The 24,335-nt window shown below is 36.1% G+C and overlaps 2 protein-coding genes across 2 annotated transcripts; both read right to left on the reverse strand.

The window, feature by feature from the left end:
* Window positions 1-467: 467 nt before the first annotated feature.
* bbof1a (basal body orientation factor 1a) lies at window positions 468-7,153 on the reverse strand. The gene is made up of 12 exons (XM_073818528.1): window positions 7,110-7,153; window positions 6,770-7,022; window positions 6,598-6,663; window positions 6,335-6,478; window positions 6,166-6,246; window positions 3,696-3,766; window positions 3,399-3,543; window positions 2,271-2,623; window positions 2,030-2,170; window positions 1,829-1,933; window positions 672-740; window positions 468-567 (listed from the first exon to the last, which is right to left on the reverse strand). The coding sequence occupies exons 1-12, from the start codon at window positions 7,151-7,153 to the stop codon at window positions 468-470; spliced, it is 1,572 nt and encodes a 523-aa protein (XP_073674629.1).
* A 272-nt stretch (window positions 7,154-7,425) lies between these two features.
* elapor1 (endosome-lysosome associated apoptosis and autophagy regulator 1) lies at window positions 7,426-20,638 on the reverse strand. The gene is made up of 20 exons (XM_073819065.1): window positions 20,458-20,638; window positions 20,057-20,204; window positions 19,436-19,516; window positions 19,229-19,334; window positions 18,975-19,124; window positions 18,076-18,164; window positions 17,807-17,984; window positions 16,489-16,617; window positions 16,238-16,328; window positions 15,611-15,716; window positions 13,410-13,544; window positions 13,033-13,296; window positions 12,133-12,306; window positions 11,880-12,030; window positions 11,695-11,788; window positions 11,446-11,547; window positions 9,786-9,912; window positions 9,513-9,691; window positions 9,180-9,345; window positions 7,426-9,051 (listed from the first exon to the last, which is right to left on the reverse strand). The coding sequence occupies exons 1-20, from the start codon at window positions 20,604-20,606 to the stop codon at window positions 8,983-8,985; spliced, it is 2,688 nt and encodes an 895-aa protein (XP_073675166.1). The 5' UTR covers window positions 20,607-20,638; the 3' UTR covers window positions 7,426-8,982.
* Between the last annotated feature and the right edge of the window lie 3,697 nt (window positions 20,639-24,335).

Genomic DNA, 24,335 nt, shown 5'->3' on the forward strand with positions numbered 1-24,335 from the left:
ATCATTGCTTTTGATCAATTTAAAGTATCCTTGCTAAAAAAAAAAAGTATTAATTTCTATAATTTCCAAAGACTCCTGACTCCAAGCTTTTTAATGGTATAGTGTAGTGTATAATGCGTGCGTGTGTATAAAGTTTTTTATTTCAGATAACTGCTGATCTTTAGATCTTTCTATTCATCAAAGAATCCTGAAAAAATGTACTCAACTGTTATAAATATTGATAATAATAATACATGTTTTTGAACTGCAAATTAGCATATTAGAATGATTTCTGAAGGATCATGTGACACTGAAGACTGGAGGAATGATGCTGAAAATTTAGCTTTAAATAGTAAAAATATTTGACAATATTACTGTTTTGCTGTATTGTAAGACAATATGCAATTTGGGACCTCAGAGTATTGTCCTGTATTTTTAAATGAAATATTTGAATATAATACTACTACAGTATATGAGATGTTTTACAGTCAGGTGCTCTTAAGGGCTGGTAGAACACCGGGGTCAGAGGTCATATTTGGCATTGGCATCTGAGTTATAAAAGTCAGGTTGTGTTTTTCTTCAGTAAACCTGTGAAGGAAAAATTGTTTGACTTAGCAACAAAATAGCATTATGATTATTCTTTGTAAAAGAACATCACAGTGTTATTATCCATCACAGTAATGGGGCCTTACCCTGCATCACTGCTAACCTGGATCTTCTCAGATGAAGATGTTGACAGAGCTGGAAGAAGGGCTGGTTTCCTGTCAGGGAGTAAAGAAAGAAATACATTTATTGTAGAGTTGTAGAGAACCACAAAAGCTATGCAGCACTGCATTGTCTGTCACTACAAAAACCAGGACACTTCCACACAAGCATCTGGGACTCTGAACTGCCTCAAGGAATTTGTGAAATGCAAAGAAATTTAGGCCTAAGAAATCAAAATCTGAATTCTGGATGCAGTTTCATTGAGTGACAGCATCGCAGTGCTAATTTACTGCTGTTTTAAATGCCTTCCATACAGAACAACAAACTCTTGTTTCTCACAGTCTGAGGGTCCTTTAGGTGCTTTTTTGCAAATTCCAAGTCTTGCCGCACCACTAAAGACCGGATTGGTGGAGTGTTGCAGAGATGTTTGTCTTTCAGTAGGTTTCTCCTATCTTCACATATGATCATGGAGCTTAACTAGAGTGACCATCAGGTTCTTGTTTACCAGTCTAACCAAGGCCTTTGGTCACTTGCTCAGTTTGGCCAAAAGGCCAGCTCTAGGAAGAGTTGTTTCAAACCTCTCCCATTATGGATAATGGAGGCTACATGGTTCTGTGAACCTTCAATGCTGCTGATTTTTTTCTGAACTCTTCCCCATATGTGGCTTGACACAATCCTGTTTCTGAGCTCTACAGGCAGTTTTTTTTACCTCAGGTCTTGGCTTTTGCTCTGATATGCATTTTTAGCTGTTAGACCTTTTATTAAGATATGTGTGGCTTTCCAAATCACACCCATTCAAAGTGTAGTCAAAGCAATATGAATGCTCCTGAACTAAATTTCAACTGTCCCAGATAAGGGTATGAATACTTATGCAATGGAATCTTTCTTTTTTTTTTTTTTTTATACATTTTGTTAAAATCCAGGTTTTTTTTGCTTTGCCATTATGGTGTATGTAGTGTAGATTGATGTGGAAAAAAGTAATTTAAAACTGTTTAGCTGTTTAACATAAGGCAGCAATGTAACAAAATGTAAAAAAAAAAAAAAAAAAAATACTTTTGCAAGGCACTGTATATATGTATGTGTGTGTGTGTGTGTGTGTGTGTGTGTGTGTGTGTGTGTGTGTGTGTGTGTGTGTATATTTTACCTTGTTTTTTGCCCATTCAATTTAGCAAAAAGCAGATTAAGTAGTCTCTCTTTCTGCTCCCATGTAAGATCAGAAATATCCACACTGGAGCTTTTCAAGTTGCTCCTAAAATGACACCAGACAATTTTCATCTTCATAATCATTTTGATTAGTGAGGCACCTTAAGAGCAATTAGAAATTCTGCAATAAAAACTCTCACACCATTTGTCAGCTTCTTCCAGGTCAACCTGAACATCATTGGTGCTGTGCGGGGCATTAGAGAACGTCCGTATACGAGGATACTCCAACCTTCCAGCCCGAGCCTCATTCATTCTCCAGCGATAGGCTTTCAGGGCCTCCTGTCTACAAACAAGATCATCTTAAAATACATAAAGCAGTTCCAAAATGCCCTATTAAAGGATATTTCCCAGAGCAGTATTTAGTTTTCATAACTTGAGCGAACCTGTAGTGTTGTTGCTGTGATCTTATTTCCTTCCTCACATGGTCAAGAGCTTCGTGAAAGAAGAGCTCAAGTTCTTTGCGCTGCTCGATGATGCTTTGCGCCAGCCGTTTTACTTGGCCCAGCTCCTTCTCACGGGCAGCTAGAAGCATTTCCATCCTCTCGAGGTCTGTGCTGTTAGCCTGCATGCTGACCATGGCACGCCGTTCCACCTCTTCTTTCTCCTGCTCAAACTCCCCAGACATGATGCCCAGGGCTTGCTCAAGTGTGACCAATTTAGCCCTCAGCTCGGAGATCTCATTTTGTTGGGATCTCAGCTGGGAATCGCTTTCGTTTCTCATCAATTCATTCGTCTCCTGCAGAATGAATCAGTTGGAGAGTCAAAGTGCTGAAAACAATGGCAAACAGGCATCTCTGAAAACCAGCTTAATTAACTCTATCCACCTTATTTTTCCTGTATGAGTGGGCACAGCCATTTGTAAATTTAATGTGTCTGGCTTCCAGTGTCATCCACTTCCATCTGTTTTTAGCTATACAATACAGTTCATTTTGCAGCTTTATATTGCAAACTGGTGTGTCTTACCATATTATTTTAATAATTTAGCTTAATTGTGAACACCATGGTTTGTAGTGCAAACAGTTTTACCATTTACTGCACTTCGTTATTCTTCTCATTATTTTCCAACAGCGGCTTATGAACCAGAAGTCTAACACATTACCAGAAATGTTTGCTTCCGTATTGAAAAATGTGAATTGAAAGGTGAATAAAGCCTTTTGTATCATATTTGAAGCATACATTTCTCTGTCAGTAAACATAAACATGAGAAATTTTATATTGTAAGTAATACTACAATAATATAATATTATTATTTGAATATATAGAGTGACAACTGTTATTTATATGCATTTTATATATAAGTAGTCTGATATATTTTTACAAAGATCAACTATCAACGAAAAACCCACATTCAAACTTTTTTTTGTCTAAAGGTTCAATAGACTTTTTTTAGACAGTTTTGTCATATGTCAGGTTTTACAAGGTTAAACTGTATTTTGATTTTCATTAAGCACACACTTGAATTAAATAGAGAATGTCTCTTAAAATTCCTGATTGTCTGTTAGTGGTAGCACCTTTAAGAGAGCAAGGGAAGCATTCTTCTTTGTCAAGGCTACGTTTGTCCTCTTCAGTTCCTCTGCCTCTTTCACATAATAATTCAGTGCCTCATTCAACCGTACATTCTCCTTGAACACAGCATGTGATGCTGTACCAAGCTGCCTGTTGGGAGCAAATTCTGACGATTTGACTCATATATTTCCAAAAAACACAAATGATACACATACCTGCATAGGTCTTACATGCAGTGTTTAACTATCATGCCAGGAATGAGTAATGGATTTAATAATAGAATTGAAAGAATAGCTGCTCACGCAATAGCTTCATGATGCGCTTGCTCTGCAAGCTGAGTGATCTTTTGCTCCGCTTCCTTCTCAAGGTGAATCTATATAGAAGAACATATGGCTGGCTGTGTATTTTAATGTCACATATGGTATTTAAAGTACAGTTGAGGTCAAAGTTTACACCACCCTTTCAGAATCTGCAAAATGTTAATTATTTTACTAAATAAGAGGGATCATACAAAATGCATATTATTGTTTATTTAGTACTGACCTGAATAAAATATTTCACATAAAAGATCTTTACATATAATCCACAAGTGAAAATAATAGCTGAATTTATAAAAATGACCCTGTTCAAAAGTTTACATCCCCTTGATTCTTAATACTGTGTTCTTAACTAAATGATCTACAGCTGTTTTTTTGTTTAGTGACAGTTAAACTGCCTGCTGTTCTTCAGAAAAATCCTTCAGGTCCCACAAATGATTTGGTTTTCCAGTATTTTTGTGTATTTGAACCCTTTTCAACAATGACTGTATGATTTTGAGACCCATCTTTTCACACTGAGGACAACTGAGGAACTCATATGCAACAATTACAGACGGTCCAAACGCTCACTAATGCTCCAGAAGGAAACAAGATGCATTAAAATAAAAACCTTTAAAAACCTTTTGAATTTGAAGATCTGGGTAAATGTAACTTATTTTGTCTTCTGGGAAACATGCATCTGTAGCCTGTGAAGGGCAGTACTAAATAAAAAAAAAAAGAAGATATCTGAGATGTGGAGATGTGTATTTAGAAAAAAACTACACATCTCCATTCTGTTCAAAAGTTTTCACCCCCCGGTTCTTAATGCATGGTTTTCCATCTGTAGCATCAGTGAGCGTTTGAACCTTCTATAATAGTTGCATATGAGTCCCTCAGTTGTCGTCAGTGTGAAAAGATGGATCTCAAAATCATACAGTCATTGTTGTCAAATACACAAAAATGCTGGAAAACCAAAGAATTTGTGGGACCTAAAGTTTTTTTTCTGAAGAACAGCACACAGTTTAACTGTTCAGGATAAATAAGGGACTTATGATTCGAACAACTATCACTAAACAAAAAACACAGCTGTGGATCATTCAGGTAAGAACACTGTATTAAGAATCAAGGGGGCATAAATTTTGAACGGGGTCATTTTTATAAACTATTATTTTCTCTTGTGGACTATATGTAAACATCTTTTATGTGAAATATCTTAATCAGGTCAGTACTAAATAAACAATAACACGCATATCAGGGGCGGACTGGCCATCGGGAGAACCGGGACAATTCCCGGTGGCCTGGTAGCCAATTTGGCCCGCTGCCATTTTTTTAAATTTATATTTTATTTTCATATATATATTGTTGTTGTTGTTTCTGTTGCCTGCCGAATGTACTAAAGTGATTATTTCCAAATTCGCCATTCAATAATAATACTCTAATAAATCGTAATCCGGTTTGTCTTGACTGACAACACAATTCGCCACGCGCACGCTCAGCCGCTCCGCCCATCCGCGCGTCCGCCAAAAGAATGCAAGACTCGAGAATGGAGAGCCCAGGTGGAGCAGAGAGGCAAAACTGTCCTGTTCAGGACATCATTTACAGGTCAGATACATCTGTAAATAGACTATTGTAGTTTTGTTTTCTTAGTTAAGCATTAAACTGCTTGCAAATATTATCAATAGCAGCCAATTAACAAAATGGCATAATTTTGTAAAGAGTAGGAATTTAGCAGACAAATATTCACATTGTTTTATAACACGTTTAGAGGGAGCTAAGGCTAACAACAATACAACCCTTACAAAAATTAACCATGTTTTCACTAAAAACCAAAAACCATTGTTACTATAGTTGCCAAACAAACAAAACAAAAACAAAAACACAGTTACTACTATACTTTCACCATAGGCCTAATTAAACCATGGTTAATTTTCCAAAGGACAAAACATGACCCATGATAATGCAAAAAAAAAAAATTCAGTATTAGGATTTTACTAAAGATATATTCAAGATGTAGCTATTATTGTAGGCCAACAGTTTTGACATTTGGGCAAGATAAAACAATAGTACATAGTCCTAATGTAATACTTACATTTTTATAAAAAGGTAAATGGAAGTTCTAGAGATAATCTTTAGTTATTTTGCGTGGCAGCAGCCAATGGATTATACTTTTTATGTGATAATAATAATGGCTTTACAAAAAATATATATATTGTCCATGGTTTCAGAATTTGTTGTGGGTTTTTGGGATGGCCTGGATGAGTGTGAGATTTCCCGGCCTGAAATTTTGTCCCAGTCCGCCCCTGACGCATATGATCCTCTTTATTTTGATAAAATAGTGAACATTTTGCAGATTCTGAAAAGGGGAAGTAAACTTTTGACCTCAACCGTATCTAAAAATCCATAACAAAATTATTTTAAATATGACGAAAAATGCACTTTCTATGCATTCTGTCTTTTTTCATCTGGGTTTTCTCACCTGTGCTGTGTAGAACTTGTATTCTGTTCTCGCCAGAGCCTCTTGGTGTCCACGGCCAGCAATATACATTTTTTCTCTCATCTAAAAGAACAAGAAACACATTACACATCACATTTCTGGAGTTTTTATGCCTCTACAATGCAAATAGTATTAGTAATAACTGCAGTACACTGATCAAGTCTTCTTCCAGATTGGCCTTTATTTTGCGATAATGCTTAATGGTTTTAAGCTCGCCCTGCATCCTCTGGAAGTCACTTGACCTCTGCTTAAACCTTTCTTCTAAAGCATCAATCTTCTGCATGTATTCAGCCACCTGCAACAGAATGAGGGGTGAAATTCAAGTCTTGCATGCTAACAGCTTCGAAATTCAATTGTAACATCTTGACACAATGCTAATTCGTTTGAAAGAGAATTCAATATCTTAATGCTTGCCAGAAGGTCCTTCTCTTCTGAAGCTTTAGCTTTTTCTCTTTTCAGCTGCTCTTCTAATGCTGCAATCTTATTGGAGAAAAATGAAAGAAAATGAAGAGCACAGGTGGATAAACAAAAATGTTTGTCAGCCTTATTAATGAGAGAGATGGTAACATAACAAAGGCAGACTAACCGTTGCTGTCTTTTCACGGTCTGTTCTCTTTAGAAAAGCAATAATATCATGTGTGTCTTTCTCGGCTCTGTATTGCTGGTTTGCGAGTTCCTCGTTTGTTTTGGCGAGCGAGCGAGTAGCTTCGCGATACTCGACCCGCGAAATTTCCGTGACATTAAACTTCGCCTCCCATAAAGCAGCGTTTGATTTGAACTTTTCGATCTCCGACTCCCTATCGGCTTTAGATTCATGCTTGCCTTCTTTCTTACCTTTTCTGTAAAGACAAATAGAGAAAGCAAATATGTCAAAGGCTTACTTTTACTGTATGAATCAAACCTAAAACTACATCTTTTATTCTTACCCTTTTCCCTTTCCTTTGCCCTTGCTTCCTTTCTTTTTCGGCATCTTTCAGCGCTTCAGACAACTATCAGATGATTTTGGACCAGCACTAGCTCATTGTTTCATTGTTTACATTCGTTACTATAGAAACGGTCACTGTCTGATCTACTGCGTTGAACAAACTGACGCAACGTGATAAATTATTTTAACAAATAGAAGCTAGATTTGCGTTTTTATTCTTGTCCTTACTGATATTACTTCTTGTTGTAGCTTGGCTTAATTATAGTTAATCTCAAGATTTAATAAACGATGGACACATTAGCTTTATCAGGTAGGTTATATTCTTTAAGAAAAACATTACAAACAAGACATTTTCTGAAATACAAATATAACAAAAACAACAAAAAAGGTCCACACAACATAAATGCTAGTATACCAAAACATTTGAATGATTAAGAAATATTAAATATGCAACAAATTACAATCAGTTGTAAGGTAGGTGTAGCTCTCATCTCATGAAAACATCTCACTGACCCAAATGGAGAGAAAAAAAAATCATATTTGATGTATCAACATCACAGAATGACATGTCAGATGGAAATTATACATTATCTTTAACAAGCATATATGTTTGGTATAAAATGTTTCTATAGGCTTACGGTATATGGGCCATTCTACAGAATTGGTGCAAACTTCTGTCCCACAACCAACAAACACATTTAAAAAGCATTTAAGTATCAAATCTTAGATGTTTACTAAGATCGTCTTATTATCCATTGAAGCCAACAATATTTAAAATATCAGTAAGCTTAATATACACAACTATCATTCAGTGAGTACTTGCAATTGGGAGGTGGCTGTCCTGAACCTTAACCCGTAAATTTCAGTTTAAACTTGTGTACAACTTTGGTACAACTGTTCAAAACTGTGCTAGCTAACCATGTGCTGATTAGCATCTTTGAGCTAGGTTCAAAAGTATCTAAAATTGTCACTACCGAAACAGCCACTACCAAAATATATGGTGAAGTTTCGGGTAGTAACATCTTTGGATTTTTTTGTCTGTTATCCCATAAAATTGTCACTACACTAAACAAAATTTTAGTACAGTTATGTCAATTTTTAATGTGTTTTTAGTATGTGAATTAAAATACTGTAATGTGATGTGGTCGCTATCAAAACATTACTGTCAGTACCAAAAACGTCCTGTCACGACTGAAGCATGGGATGTTTTGTCAAAAATAAAGTATACTGAATTATCAGTTAAGATATTATGTTAGTGTTTGGTTCAATGTATATTCAAACTAATAAATCCTTCAGTTTGAAATCAGTATGATCAACTTTTTGCCTTTTACAAAGAAAAACTGGATTCGAAATACCACAAGAAATCTCTTAAATTACACTTGAAATATTGTTACAATTGTAATTGTTATTGATGTATCTTGGAAATCTTTTTAATAAAATAGAATATATATATTTTTTGGGGAGAGTACAAATGTTCCAAAACTTTCTAAAAATACGAAAAAAAGAATGAACTGCACAATTACTAGAATTAGCATACAGACTCTTTTTTTTTCAAGACGTTACCAACTTTGAACCAGTTCTGTAGAATGGCTCATTTACACAATGATATAGGTCTTTTTCTTAAACTTCCATCATAAAAAAGGTTTTTCAAAATCTTCTTATGCCAGTCGACTGCCTTCAGTCTGCTGACGCAATTGAAACAACCACGGTTTATGAGGTGACATTAATAAGGCAGACGTGTTTTTCAGTATTTTTTTCTTCACTCAGTCTCTTTGGGAATAAAAGTATTGATGTTATATTGTCAAATACAGCAACAAGGATGTCTTGTGAGGGGCCAAACATTTCTTGCTGGCTCTCCCTGTGTCTGAGAAACTCTAGTTCATCTCCATCTCCTGTGCAGCTGATGATTTCAGAGGAACAGAATCAAAGCCATCTGATGTTCTCTGTAAAACAACAGAAGTTTGTCAAAATATGTATCTGCCTGTTATTGCTAATATTATTGTAACATTAAACACAGTTTAATGAGTTTATAGTATGGCCAAAGTGAAGTCTTGTCCCGTGACCTCCTTACCTCTCTGGAAAATGACTTGATCTTAGTAAAGAAAGATTTCTTGGAGAGGTAGATGAGGTCATCCTCTGCATCTTCTCCCTCCATGATGGCACAGCTATCTGCAGCTGGAAGTTCACACTCTTTATCTCCTGCAGTCATCATTAGCTTTGAGTACTTATACTGCAGCCTAAAGAGAGGACATGAATACTGAGTACATACAGCAGCCTTCGTTTCTTCCCAATTTATCTACAATTAGGCTTATAGATATAAAACAACACTATTTTATTACTGGATGTTAAGGTGACAATTTTTCAGTCTCATTTTGAAATGTTGCTTTCAGTAATGAATTCTCACTTGCGTGTCCTTTTCCAGAAGTAGCAGCTGATTGTAATAAGCAAAATAGCAGCTATAGTTCCGATGGAGACACCAAACTTCAGCCAGAAGTCCAGCGTCACACAGGCACTGATCTTTTGAGGAGGCAGTGGCACCCCACCTGTGCACCTTAGAGGCTGCTGCCACACATAGGTAGTCCTCTGAGAAACATGAACACATTTTAGCTATGAAGTCATCTAATAAATTGTGGGAAAATAGTCTTGTTCACAAATTATGACGTGAGTTGACATGTACCTGAATTCCTTGGATGCAAGCGCTCACAATCTCCTTATAGTTCCTCTCAGAGCACAGAGGACAGGCATACTGGGAGCGCCATAGGAAATGGAAGGAGCAGCCATCACAGGTGCCCTCTGAGCAGTTGCTATACCAAATACACACACATAGAAAACAAGCATTTGAGAGTGATATTCTTCCATTGTCTGAAAGTTGGAATACATAGTCAAAAGTTTACATACACCTTGGAGAACCTGCAAAATGTTAATTATTTTACAAAAATAAAAGTGTTCATTCAAAATGCATGAGAAAAGAAAATAGTTTTTATACTATAGAATTTATAAAATGACCCTGTTCAAAACTTTACATACGCTTGATTCTTAATGTTTTTTTTTTATTTTTGTTTGTTTAGTGATGTTGTTCATAAGTTCCTTTGAATTGCTATTCTTTAGAAAATCCTTCGGGTCTCACAATTTCTATGTTTTTTTTCAGCATTTTTGTGTATTGGAACCCTTTCCGACAATGTGATTTTCAGATCCATCTTTTTACACGAGGGGCTTTTTGAAATTGAAGATCACGGTAAATTTAACTTTTGTCTTGAATCATGTAAGTATTTTCTTTAGTTTCTAAAGGGCAGTAATAAATGAAAAAAAAAAAAAAAATCACATTTAGGAAAAATGTACACATCTTTATTCTGTTCAAAAGTTGACAGCTCTTAATTGTTTTTCCTTCTGGAGCATCAGTGAGCATTTAAACCTTCTGTAATAGTTGCATATGAGTCCCCCAAGTTGTCATCAGTGTGAAAAGCTGGATCTCAAAATCATAGTCATTGTTGGAAAGGGTTCAAAAACACAAAAATGCTGAAAACAAAAGAATTTGTGGGACCTAAAAAAAATTTTTTTTGAAGAACTGTGGCGGTTTAACTGTTCAGGACAAACAAGGGACTCATGCACAACAATAACTATACAAAAAAAAAAAAAATCATTCAGGTAAGAATACAGTATTAAGAATCAAGGGGATGTAAACTTTTGATTGGTCCTGTTTTTCCTTGAAATAGCCCCAAAATAGGGCTGCACAATTTGGGGAAATAAGATATAATTAGACTATTTTCTAATTAAAAAAAGATTTTTTTAAATATATATTTTATATTTTTACATTAATAATGTAATCAATATTATATTTATTACAGTGCTTTTAAGCAGTTTACATTTATTCCACAATAATAACAGTTTAGATAGTAAAGATAGTAACAGTTTAAACAATATATTTTATTTGTGAATGTATGTTCACCTATTGTTTTTACTAGTTAATTAACTATTTTTTAAAAGTCATCAAAGCTTGGTAAATATTGTTCACAAACAGAGATTTACCTTAAATTTCACCAAGCTGATTAATCATTGAAAACTCCCACAGATCATGTTTTCACTCCATTTTAAGTCCTATTTTGACGTATCAAAATGGTTATATGGTAGCAATTATATTGTTCATTCAGACTGATTCACAAACACAGAACATGCATGATAAAACTCTTGATGGTCTGTTAAAACTCAATGGGCTCAAGGAAGGCGAGAGAGACCTGGACTCCCGCTGTAACTTTACCTGCTGGTGTCACTGTTGAACAATGATTTTTTTTTAGAAAAACAAGTAATACACTTTTTAATGTTACATTTTCATGTTGTACCTTGGTAAAGAAACATGGTTCTTCAGTGTTACAGTGGGATCACATCGGAGCCTAATGGAGGCTGATCTTCCATTTTTACATGCTTGCGTGGTTTCTCTGGATCTGTTCACACCATCATAGGAAGAACATCATTGCAGATCAGTTTGAGGTAAATCATTTGAGATACTGAGTTGAGGTCAACAAATGGTCAAACTGTTTGTGAGCATTAGAATAAACTAAACACAGATCATTGCAAGCAAATACACTCACCTGTAGTAGAAAATGACATCAGGCAGCTGTGATTCAACAGGAAAGTTGCCATCCATTGATGAGATGTCATCCAATTTGAAGTCAGTAGTCACTCCTGAGTATAAAAAATTGGCATCTGATGAATCCACAGGACCCACTGTGATAGGTTTATTTGATAGAGATTTGAAAGCATTGGTAGCACTCACCGATTAAAGTATCTCCAATACTGAAGGGCTGAGAGGACACAACGCTCTGACCCCTGACCTCAGAAGGCACTACAGTAGATTGACAGATGTAGCCTTTTACATCTCTCTTGCTTTCGGTTACATTTTCCACACAGGATGCAAGAGCCCTGGTCTAGATAAGAGACAGACACACTTTATTGCTTGATTCTGAGCTTTTACATCTCACACTGTAGTCATTCATAAAAACTGAAGGAGGCTGAATGTATTCTCTTACTTCTGTCCCACACAGCGCCACACTGAAATGGTTGAAATATTGCAGCCCTTTACTGGTGAAGCGTGGGCTGCTCTGGAAGCCAGTGACATTTGCCAGTGTAAAGAAATCATAATTTAGCATCTCTCCTTTATGATGCAGTGATAATGTACAGTCACTCATGCACGCAGAACGACCCTGTGAACAGAGAGAACAAACATATGTAACAGAAGCGACTAGATATATAAAATAGTTGGAAAGTGCATGATTTGTTAAAATCTATTTGTGACCACAAAACCAGTAATAAGGGTACATCTGCAATTGAGATATATAAAAAAAAATACATAAGCTTTCCATTGATGTATGGTTTGTTAGGATAGGACAATATGTGGCCGAGATACGACTATTTGAAAATCTGGAATCTGAGGGTGGGAAAAAAATCAAAATTTTGAGAAAATCACCTTAAAATTGTCTAAATGAAGTTCTTAGTTCTTGATTTACTAATCAAAAATTAAGTTTTTAATATTTACATTGTAAAATTTATTAAGCATGGAAGATATAAGACAAGTTCTCAACTGCTGAACAGTTTTACTATTTCTTTGTCAGATCTTTAAATCAATAATGTTGAATCTGAAACCTGTCGACTGACAACAGTCCCACCTACTGACTGGAACAGGTACTGTTCGTAAACTAGATATAGCAAAATCTGACATTTAAAGATGAGCGAGGGTCTTACAGGATTGGAACGACATGAGGGTGATTAATTAATGACAGAATTTTCACTTTTGGTTGAACTATCTCTTTAAAAACAAAGGCTTTAAAACTGCAGTGAGCTGAAAGAACAGGGGCCGTTCACACAGGATGTGTTTGTGGAATGGAAAAGAGCAAATGATCTAGAAACAAGTTTAAATAAATAATGCTCACTTCATTACTGTAAGTATTGGGTCCACAAGGTATGCAGGCTTGCTCTCCGACTGGCTGCTCGGGTCTGATGATGGTATTTGAGGGACAGCTTTTACACACTCCAGTGCCGTTCAGCATGTAGTGTCCTGGAGGACAGGGCACGCAGGCAGAGTCAGAGTCAACGGCAGCCAGAGCACACTGACGACATTCTGAAGCCACACCTCCAATCACATTAGTGATGTGAACAGAGTAGATCTTAGCATAGTCAGAGCTGTGTTCATTTTTCTGTAAGAAAGTAGATCATCAAAGATTTTTAGAGTCTAAAATCGTTGTAGTACTTGTAGTAAAAACGTAAAAACAAAACAGGAAAGAAGTAAAAGATTCCAGTTTTATCTTACTGTGCTGAAGATCCCAGTGCGCTGAAAACCCCACGTGAAGCTAACAGTGCTGTTGCTTTTAATAAGATAAGAGTAGGACTGCTTCCCTTTAGTGCCAGACCAACTCTCCACAATATTACTCCATTCATTTTGCCCCTGCGGAGAGATGTAGACAAATCTTAAAATACTCTACAAAATTAGGCAAAAACAGTACAATGATTGTACCATTTAAAAGTAAGCTTTAAAGATTTATGACAGTAAAGACATGTATAAAGTTTTGTGTTCAAATAAATGGTGTTCTTTTGAACATTCTATTCATTTAAGAATTCTAAAAAACATTCCACAAAATAATTAACCAGCACAAACTGTTTTCAATATTGATAATAAAAAAGAACTGTTTCTTAAGCACCAAACCAGCATATTACAATTATTTCTGCTATAGCTCCAGCTTTTCCCCCACAATAATACAGTCGTGGCCAAAAGTTGACAATGACACAAATATTAGTTTTCACAAAGTTTGCTGCTAAACTGCTTTTAGATCTTTGTTTCAGTTGTTTCTGTGATGTACTGAAATATAATGACAAGCACTTCATACGTTTCAAAGGCTTTTATCGACAATTACATGACATTTATGCAAAGAGTCAGTATTTGCAGTGTTGGCCCTTCTTTTTCAGGACCTCTGCAATTCGACTGGGCATGCGCTCAATCAACTTCTGGGCCAAATCCTGACTGATAGCAAACCATTCTTTCATAATCACTTCTTGGAGTTTGTCAGAATTAGTGGGTTTTTGTTTGTCCACCCGCCTCTTGAGGATTGACCACAAGTTCTCAATGGGATTAAGATCTGGGGAGTTTCCAGGCCATGGACCCAAAATTTCAACGTTTTGGTCCCCGAGCCACTTAGTCATCACTTTTGCCTTATGGCACGGTGCTCCATCATGCTGGAAAATGCATTGTTCTTCACCAAACTGTTGTTGGAAAAAGTTGCTGTTGCAGGGTGTTTTGGTAACATTCTTTATTCATGGCTGTGTTTTTGGGCAAAATTGTGAGCAAGCCCACTCCCTTGGATGAGAAGCAACCCCACACATGAATGGTCTCAGGATGCTTTACTGTTGGCATGACACAGGACTGATGGTAGCGCTCACCTTTTCTTCTCCGGACAAGCCTTTTTCCAGATGCCCCAAACAATCGGAAAGAATCGGAGAATATGACTTTGCCCCAGTCCTCAGCAGTCCATTCGCCATACTTTTTGCAGAAGATCAATCTGTCCCTGATGTTTTTTTTTGGAGAGAAGTAGCTTCTTTGCTGCCCTTCTTGACACCAGGCCATCTTCCAAAAGTCTTGGCCTCACTGTGCGTGCAGATGCGCTCACACCTGCCTGCTGCCATTCCTGAGCAAGCTCTGCACTGGTGGCACTCCGATCCCGCAGCTGAATCCTCTTTAGGAGACGATCCTGGCGCTTGCTGGACTTTCTTGGATGCCCTGAAGCCTTCTTAACAAGTATTGAACCTCTTTCCTTGAAGTTCTTGATGATCCTATAAATTGTTGATTTAGGTGCAATCTTAGTAGCCACAATATCCTTGCCTGTGAAGCCATTTTATGCAACACAATGATGGCTGCACACGTTTCTTTGCAGGTCACAATGGTTAACAATGGAAGAACAATGATTTCAAGCATCACCCTCCTTTTAACATGTCGAGTCTGCCATTCTAACCCAATCAGCCTGACATAATGATCTCCAGCCTTGTGCTCGTCAACATTCTCACCTGAGTTAACAAGACGATTACTGAAATGATCTCAGCAGGTCCTTTAATGACAGCAATGAAATGCAGTGGAAAGTTATTTTTGGGATTAAGTAAATTTTCATGGCAAAGAAGGACTATGCAATTCATCTGATCACTCTTCATAACATTCTGGAGTATATGCAAATTGCTGTTATAAAAACTTAAGCAGCAACTTTTCCAATTTCCAATATTTATGTAATTCTCAAAACTTTTGGCCACAACTGTATATTACATGTAAAATATATATTATATTTAATAATAAATATTAAAATATATATTAATAAAATAAAAATATTTCACAATGTTGCTAATTTTACTGGATTTTTTATCAAATACATGTAGCCTTGGTGAACGTAAGACACACACACACACAAAATTCTTTAAGCTTTAAATTCTAAATGTCATATATACAATAATATAAAATATGGTCAAACTCACTGCCATGAAATACAGTTTACAATCAGCTGTACACTGTGTTTCAAACACAAATGTTATTCTGGAAAGCTGAGCTCTCTCATTGTCTTCACTCTGGAAATTAGGCAGGCTGGGGGAAAAAATCACATGTATTGATTAATTATTAGCCCATGTTATCTCTTTTATTAGTATTAAAGGGATAGTTGACCCAAAAATTAAAATTCTGTCATTAATTTCTCACCCTCATGTTGTTCCAAACCCGTAACACCTTTGTTCATCTTCGGGAAAACACATAATTAAGATATTTCTAATGAAATCCAAGAGCTTTCTCACCCTGCATAAACAGCAATGCAACTGACACATTCAAGGCCCAGAAAGGTAGTAAGAATATTGTTGATAATAAGAATAATCACGTAAGGCTTAATTCAAAAATATATTCTCGTTTGAAAGTGTCAGTTGCATCGCTGTCTATTCAAGGCCAGAAAGAGGAAAGGTCTTACAGGTTTGAAACAAAATGAGGGTGAGTAATTAATGACAGAATTTTCATTTTTGGGTGAACTACCCATTTAATATCGATGCTTCATATGAGGTATTGAGATTATTATTAGTAGTAGATGCAGTTGCTGTTTGTTAACATATGTGTGTGCTCACCTGTATCCAGGTACTGTGAGCGTCAGCATCGTGTAGTCAGAGTCCTGATTGCTTGGTGTGGTGTAGATGTACTCACCTGCAACCTCCCAACCTGTTACAACAAAACCCCCATAACTCACAAACATATATGACAGGATGCCTTTAGAATGTCTAAAAAAATTCAAAAACAGCTTATGCCCTAATCAATGGCTCACTTAAAATTATAAATTAAATCATATCAAATTGTGAGGAGATAGTAAGGTGATATTTACCTGTGCTCCTCTCAGTGCTTCTATATTCTGAGCTGAAGACTGTACTCCTCATATTTCTGGGCATTTTGTTCCACCATTTATATTCAAAACCCACAACTGGTTCTGTTCCAGCAGGACACTCTGAACATTCTTAACAAATGTAAAACAGTTAATGATCTCTAATAATGAATTCTGTCACTGCAATAATACACCAAAAAGACATTTAATGTGCTATATACAGTTGAGGTCATAACTTTACATACACCTTGCAGAATCTGCAAAATGTTAATTATATGTCCAAAATAAGAGGGATCATACAGAGTGTATGTTATTATTTATTTAATACTGTCTTGAATAAGATATTTCTAATAAAAGACATTTACTTATAGTCCACAAGAGAAAATAAAAAGTTTAAAAATTAAAAAGATTACTTATACGTGATTATTAATACTGTGTTGTTAAATGAATGAGCTGTGTTTTTTTTTTTCTTTAGTGAGTCCCTTGTTTGTCCCAAACAGTTAAACTGCCCACTGTTCTTCAGAAAACTCCTTCAGGTCCAACAAATTCTTTGTTTTTTTAGCATTTTTGTGTGTTTTATCCATCTTCTCACAATGAAGACAACTGGGGGCAACTCATATGCAACTATTACAGAAGGTTCAAACCACTTAGTGATGGTCCAGAAGGAAAAAACATGCATTAAGAGCCGGGGGTGTAAACTTTTGAACAGAATGAAGATGTGTCGTTTTTCTTATTTTGCCTACATTTCTTTTTTTCATTTAGTACTGCCCTTCAGAAGCTACAGAAGATACTTACATGTTTCCCAGAAGACAAAATAAGTTTTCCCTGATCTTCAAATTCAAAAAGTTTCTACCCGCCGGCACCTAATGCAATGGGTTTTCTTCTGGAGCATCAGTGAGCGTTTGAACCTTCTGTAATAGTTGCATTTGAGTCCCTCCGGTGTCCTTAGTGTGAAAAGATGGATCTAAAAATCATACAAAATTCATCTCAAATACACACAAGTGCTAAAAAACTAAAGAATTTGTGGGACCTGAAGGATTTTTCTGAAGAACAGCAGGCAGTTTAACTGTTCAGGACAAAAATTGACTCATGTAAAATGTCTTATTCAGGTCAGTACTAAATCAAAAATGACATGCATTTTGTATAATAATAAATACATTTTAATAAAATAATTACCACTGTGCAGACTCTGCAAGGGGTATGTAAACTTTTGACCTCAACTGCACATGCAGTGTTGTTATCTAGAGATATAACAGAGATTCATATGCTGTCATAGGTGAGCGAAATCTTTAATTGTTGTCTTTTGGCTGTTTCTCTCTACCTGTTCCATTTGAATAGAAGCCATGTGGGCAGGGTTCACAGGTGGAGGTGTTGCTGGAGAAGAATCCTGGATTGCATGGAGGGCAGGCCATCATCTCCCCTGAGGCCGGAAGCTGCACTGCCCCCTCCACACTCTCACTACAAATTTTGGGCTCAATCCACTTATACATCAGTTGTGTCTAAACATAAAAAAGTCAATTGTCAGCAGGAGATGTTACATCAATAAAATAAAATTAAATTAAAGATCTCTCTTTTTATTTTTTGTAGTACCTGACCACTGGAGTCACATGGTGTGTGAGTATAGAAGTAATCGGTTGTCTTGCAGGGCGGTCGCTGTAGACAGGTTCCAGATCCAATTCCTGAAGTAACATAAGCAGTAGAGAGGAAAACGCCCGTGGCATTAGGAAAAACACACAGACTCGTTTAGATAAAGTGATAAAACACAGTAGGCAAATCTCAGGGTGTAAAGGTGCTGGGACGTGCAGGTCATTTACATGAACATGCTTACATTTAAATGCTTGATCACATCTATGCAGATGTAACGTTCAAAGCCCTTTACAAGGCATTTCTTGGGTGACCACCAGTCATTAAAAATAGCAATGCTTAAATGCATTGTGAAATACACACTTTCTAGTATACGACAGATATATTTGTTAGTTTAACCACAAAATCTGTCAATAATTATATCAAGCTTTATATTTTATTGAATGCTTTTAATTAATATAATTAATGTAATGTTTATAATATGTGACCCTGGACCCTGGTTCTTTTATGCCAAAAATCATTAGGATATTAAGTAAAGATTATGTTCCATGAAAATTTCTTAACATAAATATATATCAAAACCTAATTTTTGATTAGTAATATGCATTGCTAAAAACTTCATTTCGACAACTTTAAAGGCGATTTTCTCAATATTTTGATTTTTTAAATATTGTCCAATCCTAACAAACTATACATCAATGGATAACAATGATGTATAAATCTAAATATAAAAAAAATTGACCCTTATGACTGGTTTTGTGGTCCAGGGTCACAAACTGTCTATATATAAGTACAAAGGGAAAATAACGAACAAGCAATAATGAACATGAAATGATAACAATAGCAGTTGATGACTGACCTGAATTAACATTAACATTGCCCTTTAAAAGTGCTAAAACACACACCTGAATATTTGTCCGCCTCACAGAGTTGGCACGCGGTGGCTCCCTTATTTGAGTATGAATTAGCAGGGCATGGGACACAGCGGGCAGCCCCTGGTTTATCACTATAGCTACCAGGTTTACAGTGAAAACACTCAGATGTATACGAGACACCTGAAGAAAATGTCAATTATTTATTGAGTAATTTTTTAATGCATTTCAAAAGTAATTTCTGCAATCTTGTTTTAAGTGGACAAATAATTGTGATGGGTAAATACCTGAGATGGCAATGTTCTTCAGGAGAACTGGTTTGGCAGTGTTGGCAGCCAGAGAAAAACCTGTTGTTCTCCAGTACAAAACATTGTTACCACTATTTAGCGGTACCTGGTTAGATAGCAGGAAGAAAAGGTTTTGAGGCCTGAGGGTTCTTCGTATTCTCTCAAGAAAACACACACACACACACACACACACACACACAGACTTACATAATGCTCATCCCAATCACTTTCCGATATCTTCATCCAGCGACGTTGAGAGTCTGTAGACTGACACTGGTCATTCTGAACCTGTTAGCAAATGCATATCATATCCCATATCAGATCTAACATTATCAAAGGAATATAGCACCAGAAACATATTTGTGGTGATTATAAAACTCAATCTATTAATTTTACATTGCCTATTATTTGTTATTTATATTTTAAATATAAAAATGCCCTATATACAAATGCAATTTAAAGGGATAGTTCACCCAAATATTTAAATTCTGTCATTAATTCTACATCCTTGTTTCGTTCCAGACTCGTAAGTCCCTTGTTTATCTTTGGAACGCAAATTACACATTTTAACCACAATGTCACATGTACTATTTTACTGATGTCCTTACTACCTTTCTGGACCTTGAACGTGGTAGTTGTGTTGCTGGGTCAGAAAGCTCTTGGATTTCATCAAAAATATCTTAATTTGTGTTCCAAAGAGGACATGAGGGTGAGTAATTAATGACAGAATTTACATTTTTGGGTGAACTATCCTTCATCTAACCACAATGTCTTTAATTCTGTAAACATATTTGAGAAAAATCTAACTGGCGAAGCCACAGTACTTACATAAAACTCAAAAAACATGTGGTTGTCTGGATAGAAGTATTGGAAGGACACAGATCCAGGCTTCTTTAGACTCACAGCATAGGAAAGAGTTGAAGTGCACTCATCTGTGTTAGAGGCAATATAATCACCTTTCGGAATCCATGTTGAGCTGAACAAATGCAAGAGGCACATGCAATGGGTATCCATTAAAGCCAATTTCCACAAAGTTTCTTTTTAATTCCAAATAATTCAAGGTCCTGACTCATTAAGCACTTTTACCTAAAACATTCTGTGCATGCAATTACAGTTAAGTGAATGCTGAATGGCTCAGCCATCCACTTGATCTTGAATTTTAAGCACTAGCACCTGTTTGCATATCCTGAATGCTGTAGCTCTCAATTTTTCATACATATATCACTCACTTGGAACAATTTATGTGAGTGTCTCCAAGGTTCATGCTGATGCCATGGCTAATAAAGCCAGTGGGCAAAGTGTCCCACTCGTCGAAAGCAACACCCGTCCCAAGAGAATAGGTCCCTGCAACACATTTCTGACACTCTTGAGTCCTCATGTCCAGAAATTCGCCTTTGTCACAGGTAAACGCTGGCAAAAGGAAAAAAAACCCCAAAGATTAAAGTATCTTAATGTCTTTCTAGATTTAAAAAACTCTTTACCTGGTAACATAGCATGCTAGACACTATTATTTGGGGTTCAAGCGTGTATCTCTATGTAATCAGCAATTTCCATGTAAAAATGATCATGCAGACCAAACCATAAGTCGTATAGACTTGAAAATTGGAGGGATGGTAGTACTCACACCGTCAACAAAGTCACCAAGGCTCGCCCCAATCGACCTGATGGGGGGCGCTACAACGAACAAAAGTACAAAATCGCTCATAACTCCTAAACCGTAAGTCATAGGCTCAACTGTCTTTTGTTGTTGGAATCCTTGGCTCAAGTCGGACAAAACCCATGCCTCAGCCTTGATCATGAACCTGGCAAACTTTATGGGTATTTCACATTTTTTAAACCTAGTTTTGCAAACTAGTCTGAATCAAACCAGTGCAGAAAGATTCTCTGGACAGTGAATATCAATAATTATCATAAAAGCTTGAACTTTCGACTCACCGTCGCAAAGGGATGCCAAAACGTTTAAAAGGGGCAGGGCCACTTTTAGTAAAATGCCTATAACTCCTAAACTGAATGAGATATCTTCACCAAACTAAGAACACATATATTAGAGCTCAATCTGAGGTCACAAGGTCACACTATTACAGGGTTAAAAAAAACCTACTTGGGGAAAAAAACCTGTCAATAACCTACTTTTGCGAACTAGTCCTAGGTTCTCTGAACTCTCTAGGTCAATAATTATCAAAAAATGTTGAAATTTACCATTTGGGAGTCTGTAACTGGGTTGTTTAGAAAAGGGGCCTGTCCAAATTTATCCAAAATCCTAAAAAGCCTAAAGGAAAACTCAAAACTTCACAAACCCTGGTGAGCACATAAGACAGGTGATTCTAAACAAGCATGCAAAGTTTTACGTAGATCGGACCAGTTATAACAGTTAAAAAGAACTCAAAACCACTGTGTTTCTATGGTAAATGACCTGGATTTGCCAAAAAATGTTTTTTTAATAATTGATTAATGTGGGTTTAGCCTTCCTAAATAATATGTAATGTCTTACATGCTTAAATGCCTTAAGCGCTTGAACCCCGATATTTGCTGCTTGGAGATAGATTATTTTTGTAGTAGTAGTAGTGAGTGAGTGTGTGTGTGTGTGTGTGTGTGTGTGTGTGTGTGTGTGTGTGTGTGTGTGTGTGTGTGTGTGTGTGTGTGTGTGTGTGTGTGTGTGTGTGTGTGTGTGTGTGTGTGTGTGTGTGTGTTGTAGCAACTCACTGCACTGGGTTCCTTTGACTGGATCGGGTAGACCAGTGCAGGTCTCTGGCTTGTTGGGTATTGCCACTCTCCATCGAGAGCCCAAAACATCACAGTCTGTGTACTCAAAATGGTAATCAGACTGCAAAATAATGAAATATACAACAACTGGATTAAAATGCCATTCATTTTAAAACTATTACTATTAATCAAAGCTATAAAAAGCTTGAAAGGCTTAAAGTTTTTTCAAGTGTACAATTGATAGCTGGGTGCAAAACTTGCCATTTTGTGCTTCACAGACATTATACAAAATTGTGGTTACCAGCACCTTGTGTTTAATGTTCCTCTGGATTACATCTCCTTTTAAAATACAGTGTCAGATCAATATTTGCACTGTAGGTGGATCCACCCACTGGCGATCGACTTCAAGGAAGTCTTCCTATCCTTGTCTAAACAAACTGTCTTTAGCAGGTATTATTGACTCACCATTATGCAAAAGTGGGACAGTCTGATGAAATAAAATCTTGACTATATATTAACATCTTTACATCTCTTTAACTTTCCCAAACATCCTGTTTACCAGGTTATCTTAATTTAACTAATGACATCATAATCTGTTTACTTAATATGCTTAAATGTGTGGTTTAAATTAAACAACTATTTAGACTCAAAGTGGTTTGTAAAGTTGGCAGCTGGCAAGAAATGAACCTAAATTAACCTGACTGAATGACACCTGAGGTAACAGCAGACACTTCACTTTCACACAGCAAATCAGAATGACCCATGTGGAATGAAACAAGATTAATAGTTAACAAGACCTCGACATGACGAGTGGCCACGCTTCCTAAGTGCTTTGTGTTAGTGCAGCGACATTAGTTACGTTTAGGGAGAAAGAAAGAAAGAAAGAAAGAAAGAAAGAAAGAAAGAAAGAAAGAAAGAAAGAAAGAAAGAAAGAAAGAAAGAAAGAAAAAGAAAGAAAGAAAAAGAAAGAAAGAAAGAAAGAAAGACGAGTTGTTTTGAACAAACAGTACACATCATAATCCCCACATCCATATAAATGACGAAACCAAGGCAACAGAACAGAATGACATTTGTTTCTATGGCGTCTCTTAGGGGTCAGATTAATTTATGAATCTCTCACTCCCACAGAAAACATGGGCTGTTTTTCCTACCTCAAGGTCAATGGCTAGGTCTATTTTCAATTGTACTTGCAATAAAAATTATAGTTCAGGTGCCCCAACACAGGGCAGCCGTTTGATGTCCTGACTCCTGTCCTAACAGCAGATGCTCCTTTCACACAGCTCTCTAAAGCCAACGGACAAGCTTATCTTGACATGATAAGGCAAGTGTGTCACCCAGAGAAAAGAGGACAGACAGCTAAAACACACAGTTTCTTTAGTCAGCATTCACTACCAGTCAAAAGTTTTTGAACAGTAAGATTTTTAATGCTTTTAAAGAAGTCTCTTCGGCTCAGCAAGACTGCATTTATTTGATCCAAAGTACAGCAGAAACAGTAAAATTTTGAAATATTTGCACTATTTAAAATAATTGTTTTCTTTTTGAATATATTTTAAAATGTAATTTATTCTTGTAATTTCACATCTGAATTTTTAGCATCATTACTCCAGTCACATGATCCTTCAGAAATTATTCTAATATTCTGATTTGCTGCTCAAAATTTTTTATATTATTATTGTTAAAAACAGCTGAGTACAATTTCAGGTTTTATTTGAATATAAAGAGAAGAACAGCATTTATCTGAAATAGAAATATTTTGTAACATTCTAAATGTCTTTATCAACTTTTGATCAATTTAAAGCATCCTTGCTAAATAAAAGTATTCATTTCTATAATTTCTAAATTATACTGACTCCAAGCTTTTGAATGGTATAGTGCATAATGTTAAAGTTTTTTTATTTCAGATAAATGCTAATCTTTGGATCTTTCTTTTCACCAAAGAATCCTGACACGTAGCCTACTCAACAGTCTTAAATATTCATAATAATAATAAATGTTTCTTGAACAGCAAATCAGCACCCTAGAATTATTTCTGAAAGATCGTGTGACACTGCAGACAGGAGTAATGATGCTGAAAATGTAGTTTTGATCACAGGAATAAATTACATTTCAAAATATACTCAAATAGAAAGCAGATATTTTAAATAGTAAAAATATTTCACAATATTACTACTTTTGCTGTACTTTGGATCAAATAAGAGACTGCTTTAAAAAACATTAAATATCTTACTGTTCAAAAACTTTTGACTGGTAGTGTATATCAACAGAAAGCTGATACTGATGCATGTGAGCTTTTTATTAACTAAGAAAACATCCAGGCCACATCCCTTATTTGCTGTATGAACTGTCAGGTTTCTTTTTCCTTCCTGGTTGGTTTCAAATTTTGTATGGTTTCTTATTTTTAAAG

This window comes from Garra rufa, chromosome 15, assembly GCF_049309525.1.
Source record: "Garra rufa chromosome 15, GarRuf1.0, whole genome shotgun sequence".
NCBI classification, from domain to species: domain Eukaryota; kingdom Metazoa; phylum Chordata; class Actinopteri; order Cypriniformes; family Cyprinidae; genus Garra; species Garra rufa.